The sequence below is a fragment of the Cyprinus carpio genome, chromosome A19, assembly GCF_018340385.1.
Source record: "Cyprinus carpio isolate SPL01 chromosome A19, ASM1834038v1, whole genome shotgun sequence".
In the NCBI taxonomy this organism is placed as follows: Eukaryota; Metazoa; Chordata; class Actinopteri; order Cypriniformes; family Cyprinidae; genus Cyprinus; species Cyprinus carpio.
This window is the reverse complement of record NC_056590.1, coordinates 6,362,155-6,373,673: the sequence shown is the minus strand read 5'-3', so window position 1 is coordinate 6,373,673 and position 11,519 is coordinate 6,362,155. Positions and strand designations below refer to the sequence as shown.

The following is an 11,519-nucleotide window of genomic DNA, read 5'->3' as shown; positions in this document are numbered from 1 at the left end:
ATACATGCTTTGACTTAAAAAAAGATCCCCGCACTTGTATATTTTGGTGTGCTGAAAAATTATAGATACTTCCAAAGTTCATCGAATGAAATCCAAACCTAAAGGAATCAAATGAGCAATGCACATCACACCAGTTGAATAAACAGCTTCAGAGTGTCAGACGTCTAGGCTACCTTATATATTCCACTCAGCTCTCACTTTCTGTGGTAAAATGAGTTTTTCTACAAGCAAATACAATAAGACTGTGTTCTCTGTTTCAAAAAGAAGTAGTTAACAAACCATAGGCTATATAATTTCCTTACTGGAACTATTAGGTGTGAAATGTTTGGCTGTTACCTAAAAACATCTCAAAACAAATAAGAGTAAGGAAATGTAATTAAAGATAAGACGTACACTACCGTTCGAAAGTTTGGGGTCAGTAAAACTTAAATATTAAATATATGCTGCCCCTCATTGGTTGCTTAATTAAATTACACCTTTGTCTTCATTCCTATGAGTAAATATATGCTGCCCCTCATTGGTTGCTTAATGAAATTACACCTTTGTCTTCATTCCTATGACACGTTATGTGGAACGTTATTATATTATATTATATTATATTATATTATATTATATTATATTATATTATATTATATTATATTAATGATATTATATTATATTAATGACACGTTATTCATTTAATATCATAAGTAACAACACAAAATGCAAACTTACTTTGTATTTTAAAGCTGCTATGTGATGATGATTTCAGTTATTATCTGACATGTTTTTTGTTGTTGTTGTTGTTGTTGTTCATAGATGTTTTCAGAGCATTCATATGAGTTGGAAATCGGTGAAGACCTTTCTAACATGCATATCATATTCCATCTCCAGTACATATAAACACACTCACGCTCAAGACATTTATTTCTGATATTGCACACTGAACACAACACATTGTTCAAACTGTACAGTAGATACTGTCATTTAAGACTGACCCAAAATCAAGCTTTGATTAGAAACAAATCATAGATTCAATGCTTTACCAATGTGGATTACATGTATACAGAGACTGGACATCAAAATATACAATAAAAGGGAACTGATTTTGTGTAATTGAAGTATAAAATGTCAGAATAATAATTCCCTCTTCAATATCTCACCTATCTGAAAATAATAAAAAATCAATAATGCTGTAAATCTGATCCTTATATATTAAAAATCCATATATAAAAGTTGTTTTTAATATAATTCTTCAGTACTTTGCACCTTGGCATCTTTGTGTGTGCTTATTTATTATTATTATTATAAAACAAATACTGTATATGAGCAAATTATTATAAGCTGTAAAACAGTTTTCCTGAGCAATGAGATGCAATTATGTCATGAGAAAGTGATTTATCAGAAAATGCACATATCACTCAAGTAGCAAAGAAAAAAAAAATAGCTTAAGATAAGTGATAATTTGCATTGGTAATATGAAGTACACTAGAAGTCATTGGTAGTTTGACTTTGTGACATTGATCTGTTTGAGTCAAACGTCTGACTCAACCAATGGCATGAGTTTGGGGGCGGGACTACATGTATTTGTCCAACCAATGACAGAAAAGATGAGACTTCAGGAAAAAAAAAGTTTGAAAGTCATTATTGTTTCCCAGTGCTGCAGAAATCACACAATTCACCTTTAAGAAATCAACACACAACACAAGACAGACTACAACAATATGCATACAGCTCAGTGACAGTAACAGCTGAGTGTGAATTTCTTCATCATTTGCTTTGAAAAAGCAGCTTAATGAATGCAGTTGTATAGTAATCAGTTTATTTATACTATAAGCTATTATACACTGTTTCATAACTGACCATGTCTGTTTGCCAGAGAATAGAGAACTACTTTTCATGTTACGCATTTAATGCTATTCTTCATCCTCTGAAATGTTGAAATGTTGTGTTCCTGTGGCTCAGCGGTAGAGCATTGCATTACCAGTGCAAAAGGTTGTGGGTTCAATTTCCAGGGAACACACATACTGATAAAAAAAAATAAAAAATTGTATAGCCTGAATGCACTGTAAGTCACTTAAAGTGTCTGCTAAATGCATAAATGTAAACGTTTCAAGCAACTCTTAAATGTGGAAAAAAAGGGTCAGATTCCAACTGAGCAAAAAGAAAGATAATAAGTGAAGTCTGTCATGCAATATTCTGATTACAGACAAAAACAAACTTTTTTTTCTTGCAAAATGGGATTTAGGAATACTATTTCTCTTCAGAATGCACCAAAATTTAAAAAAATATATATTTAATTTCTAATGAGTGCTCATAAACCTGTTCACATCCCAGTTCATCACTCCTGAGCCCTTGATGAAAACACATGACATTAATGCACCTGCAGCGTGGACTGAATTTGATTTGAGTTTTCCTGCTCTCTTTGCACAAAGACAGATAAGTGAACGTGATGTGGAGACACATATGTGTGGAGGATGATTATAATGCGTCAACATCTTAATAATGCTCTCCTCTATATATATAATAATAATAATAATACAAATTATCCCTCTAACACTAGTGTTCCCTATTCTTTTTCTATTCTATCTACTTGTTTTCTTTTTCTGCGTTAGACTGACTGAGGACTTGTCACAGCACTTACACATTATTGCTCTTTTGTTGTTTGATTGCTTTCTATGGTCCTCATTTGTAAGTTGCATTGGATAAAAGCGTCTGCTAAATGATTAAATATAAATGCAAATCATAACTTCTCATCTTATATATCCCACTGGTAACTTCACAGACCTAGAAAAGATACAACATATTATCAAAACTTCATCTCTAACACATACAGATATCATGTTCTCATGAATGTTTATGTCAGGCTGCACCGATGTCACACTTCTCATTCATTTGTTATAATCTAATGTCCATCAAATAAAATCATCATCAACATCTCTGTTTTTGTTTTATTTTTCATACTGTTAATCTGTCCATACGTTTTTCATACATCCCTTTAAAACAAGGTTTAATGCAACAATGATCATGCTGAATATTTATAACTCACCATCTGATGATTTCTTTTTGCAGATGCAGTAACCAATCACAATGAGAACAACTAGAACTACCGCTGCTGCTGCTGCTGCTGCTACTCCTGCTGTAACAGCCTGCTGAGAATCTGGATCACAGTTAAGACATTTTCCATCTGCAGAATGAAAATACAAATATATAATAAATGCATTAAGGCACTTTAAATGTAATTGTTTGTGACGTTTCAGAATTTTCCTGTTCTCCTGTTGATATTTACCCATTCTACTGAAATGGTTTTGTCAGGCTGCTGTGATTGACAAAACAGTCAAAAGATCCTTTATGGTTTCTGTCGATCTTCACACTGGATCTGAGCTGAAAGGATCCATCAGCATTGGGTCTGATTTCAGAAAATATTTGGTTCCCAAGTGCAGTTCTGTCCAATCTGATGTTCATCTCAATATCTCTGGGGTTAGAAACCAGTGACCAGACAGATCAGAACCAGCTGACTGTGATCTTCAGGAGCTTTCCTCGCAAACACATGAACATCTGGTGAATCTGGAGCAGAAAATAATAATAATGCAATTAACAAACAAACATTGCATTTTCTGAAATTGCTTGCTGTGCTGTCAAAAATATTCTTCTTCGTTTCCTTAAAAAAAAGAACACTGTAAAAGATATGATTAGTAAGTCCAATGTTTTTTCATTAGTTTACTGTATCAAAATAATCTAACCAATTTCAACTTCATGTGTAAGGCATATGAGATTAAAGTAGATACATTTTAAAAATGAGCTGAGAAATTTGACAGACAATTCGTTTAAAATTAAAAATGTAAGGCAGCAAATGCCCTGAAGTTTTTAAGTTAAGATGGATTTTTTTTTTTAGAGTGAAATTCATACAGGTTTGAAAATGTAAACATTGCTGCTTTTTCAAGTGTCGACTCAGTGGTGATGTAATGATGATAAACAACCTCTGTACCACGACAAAATTAGTCAAAAACACAAACACACACACGAGCTAATTAATTAAAGTGATGCGATCAGAACTTACTCTTATATGTGTTGTTAAACGTGGAGATCCACTTAGTGCAGTTTATGAGGAAATTCTTGAGAAATGGGTTTTGTCCAGTTTGATGATTCATTTTGGTTTCTATGACTTTATCCATCCACGGGAAAAAGTCATACTTACCAGCTAATAAAGTCCTTTCCATCGTATGCAAATACTCATCAAATACTTTCAGACTCGTCACTGCTCCATCAGGGAGTTTCTCCAGCTCACAGCCAGCTTATTCTCTGGAGTACATGCAACTCTACAATCAATATAAGTAAATAATTATACTTGTGTACCCTTGAGAGTGCATGGGTGCATTTTGAGTAAAGATGCTCAAAGTGGCTATACTTGATGAAATTAAACCTTCATTTTCATTCCTGAGGTCAAATGCTGATTAGATGTTGATAAAAGCACTAAACTCACCAGAACACTCAGTGCAGTTTGACAGAATCCTGATCAGATCTAGATACCCATCATTAGTTTCAGCCGGTGCTCCAGGAGCTTTGTTCCAGGCGTCTACAGTCAGATTCTTTCTCATCCAGACTCGCTCTTCAGATCGGTAGCGAGCGATCTGTATGTGATCAGACTCACCCACAGCACTGAACACTGGGAATGGACCTGCTTTGGTCAGGACTGTATACTTGTAGTGGAGGGAGTGTTTCTCTGAAAAGCACGAACCACAATGAAAAGAAGCAGTTAAAACTTTTCTCCTTTAAAAACAACGTAGGGTTCGTACCAGCCATTCGTAAGGTCTTACTTAAAGGGATAGTTCATCCAAAAATGAAAATTCTGTAATTAATTACTTTTTGATGAAATCCGAGAGCTTTCTGAGCATGCATTGAAAGCAATGCAACTGAAACTTTCCCAGGCCCAGAACTGTAATGACTCTTCCGGGTCAGTCTTCGATGTGTGTTCAGGAGAGTGCCACAACACATGCCTGTGATGCTTAGTTAATTTGTGTTGCAAAGATGAACGAAGGTTTTTTTGAGTACTTAATGATAGAAATGTCATTTTTGGGTGAAATATCCCTTTAAACTGCAACGTAAAATCCACACTAGAGGCTTAGACTATAGCTACAGAACACAAACTATAGCTACAGTCTCAGAAAAAAGTTATAAATGCTGTCACTGGGGCGGTATCTTTTCAAAAGGTATATCTTTGTTTCTTATTTACCCCTAAAGGTGCATATTAATACCTATAATTGTACATTTTGTACTGAAATAGTGCAGTTTGGTACCTTTTGAAAGAGTGGCTTTGTGACAGTTTTTGTTCTGAGAGTGTACCATAGTGTACAACAACCAAATTTAGGGGAGACCAGGTAGATGTAACAACACCAATTCCACCAATCAGGGTAAGATAGGAGTCCTATGATCAGTTATTATTTCCCCACTTCCTCCCAGGCTGTAAATAGGTAAGTGCAGACTTAATAAAAAAAAAAGAAAAAAAAAAAGAAAAAAAAAAAAGATCTTTATATAGGTAAGAATGATCTTTTTTTTATTTTATTTTTACCAAAACTATATTTTGTTTAGTACTTAAACCTTTGCAGATAAAAGACAGACAGATAGAGGTGAAATTGTCAGTATTTTAAATAAAGAGCTGATGAGGTTTTAAAAGAGGATGTCAGTCAGATGAGTTGTGAAAAAATGACAATGAGATCTTTCCTGTTGTCTGTATAAAGGCATTTGGCAGCTCAGAAGCAAAGGAAGTGTGGGTTAGATGCGCCATATGCAGTCTCTGAGCCTGCACTCTAGGGTTCAGAACAATGATTTGTCACCATCCTGACTCTGATTGAGAATATTCACACACTGACACACACTCACTGACCGTGTTTTTTATTAGAACTACATGGAATTGAGTGTTCGTTGAGCATAAACCCTGTCAAGAAAGTTCATTCTAGTAGACTAATTCTGTCAAAACAGAAAACGATTTGAAACAAACCACACACCGGAAACTAACAAAGCAACATCGAAAACGCGACGGGAACATGAACGTTTTTTATATGCACATAACATTCATGAACTGTATTTGAAATAAATAAGGATCAACATATAAATACTGATATATATATATATATAATATATATATTATATATAATATATATATATATATATATATATATATATAAAACATAGATTAATTTGTATAAATTTTATCCACCTTGAAATTGATTTTTTAATTACGATTATTGTGATCTATTGTATTAATGATTATTTTATTCTGTTATTGAGTTTGCTATGCAAGCAGAAGAGCTCTGTTTAGCTCGGGTTCACATTTAAGAGAGCTTACTGATGCAGTTCAGTCAAATCTTTTATTTTATTCCAACTATTAGATTATTAACACTGTATAAGTCACACATTTGACCAGAAAACTCTGTGCTTACCTGGTTTCGCATTGCTTTGATGAGAAATGCAAACAAAAAAGAGATAATTGAAATGAGCCAAAACATTGCTGTCTATTCAGAAAACGTGTTGAACGAGAGCGCATCAACTATTTCAGTCCTTTTCATGTCAGACCTCGCGCTGAACAGATCAGCAGTGAAGTTGAAGGTTTCTATCGTCTCTTCCAGGTGTTTTTGAGCGCACTGCTGCCCCTCACTGGCTGCTGATGAAATTACACTTTTGTTTTTCAGCCGTATAACTAAACCTCAAATCCTCAATGACAACATCTAAAACATTTTTATCTATTTAAAAAATAAAACAAAATGAACCATTTAATCTCATTGAACCCTCCACAGTAAGAGCTTTACAGCAACTTAATGGTCTATAATTAATTTCCCATATAATATTATTTGCTTACGGCAAGGAACATTGTGCTATTTTGTTCACACCTTTACAGACAGATATACAGTACAGCATCTGAGGCACATTCACAGTGTAAATAAATTTGATATTTAAACAAAAACATAAATTCAAATTCCAACAAAACATAATTCCATAAATATATCTTACACAGTTTCACAGTCCTCCTCCCTGAAACAACAACAGAGAATTATACTGCATGTGATACAAATATAACCTTGAGGAATCCGTCAAATGTGAAAAGTTTGAAGTACCTAGTGGTCATTTTATAGGAGCATACATTAACATAATAAACAGCGTCTGTTGTGATTCAGTATTCTGATTCAAGCTGAAGTGAAAGGTACAAAACAGCGAAGGTACAAAATGAAATCTGAAAACAAACACTTTTCTGAATGTTCAAATAGTTCACTTTGTTTGGTAATGTTTTAAAAACCTTTATTTTTCTTTTGGTTATGCAAAACATCAAGGGAACATTACATTGTATCACTTTGTAAACTTTATTGGAATGTTACTTTTTTGAACATTCTATTAATGTTACTGGAAGAAATGTTTGTAAGAGAACCTTGCCAGAACATTCAAAGAACGTTCGCTGTTAGCTGGGGATGTAAAGGTGTAAGGGCCATAAATAATATTTGAGCTTAGAAAAACTATTACATCTTATAGCAATAAGAGTTCTTAATTTGACTTATCCTAATTATATGTGATTTACTATTCATGTAATGAGATAAATAACTGCTTTTGTTTTGCAATTTTATGTTACCTCTTATCAATAACTTCTTAATAACATTTTATTCTTAATAAAGTAGAGCTGACACAGATTAGAAAATGCTGGGAATACAAGAATAAATTTTTCAGGAAGACAGTTGTAAAATTAGAAAAGAGTGCCCTTTCTATTTAGTCAGTGTGAACCTGTTCTCATCTCAGTCAGTATTGAGCTCTTGATCAGACACTTTGGGGACCCTGAAGCTGTTCAGTCGTTCCACCATAATAACGATAACTTCTCATCAGACCCGTGGGAAAGATACAGCAGATCACACAGAAGAAAAAAACTTCCTCTTGAGGACATACAGTACGTTTAAGCTGCACTGATGTCACACTTCACATTTGTTTGATAAACATATCTGATCATCTTAATATCATCAGATGAAATCCCAAATATTGAAAAATCTATTCATCAAAATCTCTACCACCACATACTGTATGTCATTTTTAGCTCATATATTTCAAAACAGAAATTTGTAGAAGAGATTTAAAGCAACAATGATCACGTCGAATGTTTTATTCTCACCATGATGCTTTTTCCTTTTGTTGATGCAGCGACGAATCACAGAAAAGATTACAACTAGAACTAGAGCTGATATTATTATTCCTACTGTAACAGACCACGGAGATCCTGTTTCACAGCCAGAACATCTGCCATCTGCAGAACCAACTCGCATTAAAACAATAAAAAAAAAAAAAAATCAGTATATAGAAACTTTAACTGCAATCGCTTGAGGCAAACAACATTACTCTATTTCTGTTTCTCGCATTATTAGCTTGTAAATGAGTGTTGTAAAAACATAGCATTTTATTTGAAACTTAACATCATCCAGTGGTGTGTAATTAAATGTTTGATATAAATCAATATAATTATTAAGAAGAATATACTTAGATGTATGACTTAGAACAAAGAGGGGAGTCTGTACGAATCAGTGAAGATTCATAAGTTCAGGATTAGCTGTGAAAGTGAAATATATTTTATGGTAGTCTATTCACTGAAGCTTTTGAATGTATCTGTAACACACACATTTTTGCAATTAAAGGGTTACTCCACCCCAAAATGAAAATGTTGTCATTAATCACTTACCCCCACGTCATTCCAAACCCGTAAAAGCTTCATTCGTCTTCAGAACACAATTTAAGATATTTTGGATGAAAACCTGGAGGTTTGAGACTGTCCCATAGACTGCCAAGTAAATAACAGTGTCAAGGTCCAGAAAAGGTATGAAAGTCATCATCAGAATACTCCATCTGCCATCAGACGTGCAATCTGGGTTATATGATCATCCGCGCCACAAGGATGCGCTGTTTTCTTTCAAATCAAAGCTAAATACACGTAGAAGAAACAGCGCATCCTTGTGGCACGGATGATACAGAAGAGCACACGGTGATATGAAGAGACACAGAGGAGACTGTTGACAATGGAATTATTGAATAAAGTTGTTATTTTTTTTTTTTTTTTTCGCTTACAAAAAAGTGTTCCCGTCGCTTTATACATACCAGATTGCACGTCTGATGACAGATGGAGTATTCTGATGATGACTTTCATACCTTTCCTGGACCTTGACACTGTTATTTATTTGGCAGTCTATGGGACAGTCTCAAGCCTGCTGGTTTTCATCCAAAATATCTTCAATTGTGTTCCGAAGACGAACTGAGCTTTTACGGGCTTGGAACGTATCCCTTTAATTAAATTTCTACATATAAGGCTACTAATTCTTTTTTTTTATATTATTACAATAAACAGATAGAGCATCATTGGGAATAACCAGAACAAAAGCATATTTATAATATAACATTAACCAAAATGAACAAATGTGTGAATATGATATTAATTTATACACAATACCTAATTTAGAATGAATATAAAACACATGACAATCATAAGATCCTCTGTGGTTTCTGTTGATCTTCACTGATATTTACCCCATTCTACTGACACTGGTTCTGTCAGGCTGCTGTGAATCACATGACAATCATAAGATCCTCTGTGGTTTCTGTTGATCTTCACACTGGATCTGAGCTGAAAGGTTTCATCAGCATTTGGTCTGATTCCAGATGATATCTGGCTCTCAATGTTAATTCTGTTCAGTCTGATGTTCATTTCAATATCTCTGGGGTAGAAACCAGTGACCAGACAGATCAGAACCAGCTTACTGTGATCATCGGGAGCTCTCCTCGCAAACACACGAACATCTGGTGAATCTGGAGCAGAAAATAATAATGAAATTAAAACAGCTATCAAGAATTCTTTCTCAATGTGTGAAAAAAATATTCTTGTGATTATTCATCAAAAAACTAAGCTGCATGTGATCCACTGTGACAGTCTTGTCTTCTACTGGTACTTACTTCACTGCACACACATCTAATAACTTCCATATATTTTTATAATTTAAACAATTAAGTTTTTTTAAACAATGTTGAAGGGGTGCAGTTGAAAAACCCAAACCCAGAAAATGAAATTAAAAACCATGTTCAAATGAGAATAACGCTGTCCTCAACAGTTTTATATTTGTAACTCTTCATTACTACTGACCTATCATTTAATAATAATAAATCACCTCTGTATCAAATCAGAAACAGCTTCCTGAAGTACACAAACACACACAAAGACAGGAGCTCATTAAATGAATCTGATCCGAACTTACTCTTTTTCGTGTTATTGAAACGTTTGAGATCCAGTCCAGTCAGTTCTTGAGGAATGCTTGAAGTTTTACTTGATGGTCCCGCTTGATTTCGGTTTCTTGACATTTGGACTTTTATCGGAAACACTGTAAGGTGTCAGAATTAAAGGCAAACACAATCCTCTCCTCCAAATCCATATTCATCAACCGGCGTCAGATTCACTGTTCCATCAGGAAGCTTCTCCAGCTCACAGCCAATCAGTCTCTGAAGAACATAAAGCTCTACAATCACAGAACAATAATGATGAGAAACTAAAATCTGTGCATATTTGTACTGATGTGAGTGTAGGACACACTGTGGCTACTCATTTTTTTTTTCATTCAACTTATGACAACTTGTCCAGTGAAGTTTCATAACATGTCTGATAATGAAGAAGAGAGAGCATTAAACTCACCTGAAGACTCAGTGCAGTTGGACAGAATCTTGATCAGATCTAGATACCAGTCTCTAGTTCCAGGCGGTCCTTCAGGAGCTTGGTACCAGTCATCTTCAGTCAGATTCTCTCTCATCCAGACTTGTTTCTTCGATGCTGTAGTGAGAGATCTGTATGTGATCAGACTCACCCACAGCACTGAACACTGGCAGCGTTTCTGCTTTTATCATGACTGTAAACATGTAGCGGAGGTAGTGCTTCTCTGAGAAAGACAGAAATGACAAGAGACACTTTTTGTCCTGCTAGCACTGATCTATATGAATGAATGACTGGATTGCTCATTACGTTTGAGCGGCTATATATACTGGCAGACCATGTATGATTACTAGGGCTACAAATAGCCACACTGAAAAATTGAATGATGAAAAAATTAAATCTACAAAAAAAAAAAAAAAAAAAAAAAAATTAATTAAATTCTAAATTGATTAATTACATGATTATTTAACAAATACATTTTGTGCAAAAAAGATAAACAGGTTCCAATTATGATAGTGTCAATTATAATAATAACAAATCAGTGAAATATTATTTTATTATTTTTAATATAAGTGTTTTCCTAAATTTAACCAACAAGACAAGATAGGTCCTTGGTCTGCTTTTCACATGTTTTAAATCAGACAAAAAAAAAAAAAAAAAAAAAATTTGTCTAGTTAGGACTATCAGTGAACAGGACTAATCAGAGTTGGGGCCAGTCCACACAAACTTAAATTATATTTTAGATAAACATGCGCTAGATGGAGGAGATTTGTTTTTGAAATTCCTACCTGTCAAAGTACACTACAAAAAAAATATAAAAAAAATA

The 11,519-nt window shown here is 34.1% G+C and overlaps 1 protein-coding gene across 1 annotated transcript; it reads right to left on the bottom strand.

The window, feature by feature from the left end:
* Positions 1–2,656: 2,656 nt before the first annotated feature.
* On the bottom strand, positions 2,657–10,350 carry LOC122148716 (beta-2-microglobulin-like). Its single transcript, XM_042775907.1, has 4 exons — positions 10,248–10,350; positions 9,526–9,804; positions 3,029–3,166; positions 2,657–2,766 (listed from the first exon to the last, which is right to left on the bottom strand). Exons 1-4 carry the CDS (start codon positions 10,348–10,350, stop codon positions 2,759–2,761), a joined length of 528 nt encoding a protein of 175 aa, XP_042631841.1. The 3' UTR covers positions 2,657–2,758.
* Between the last annotated feature and the right edge of the window lie 1,169 nt (positions 10,351–11,519).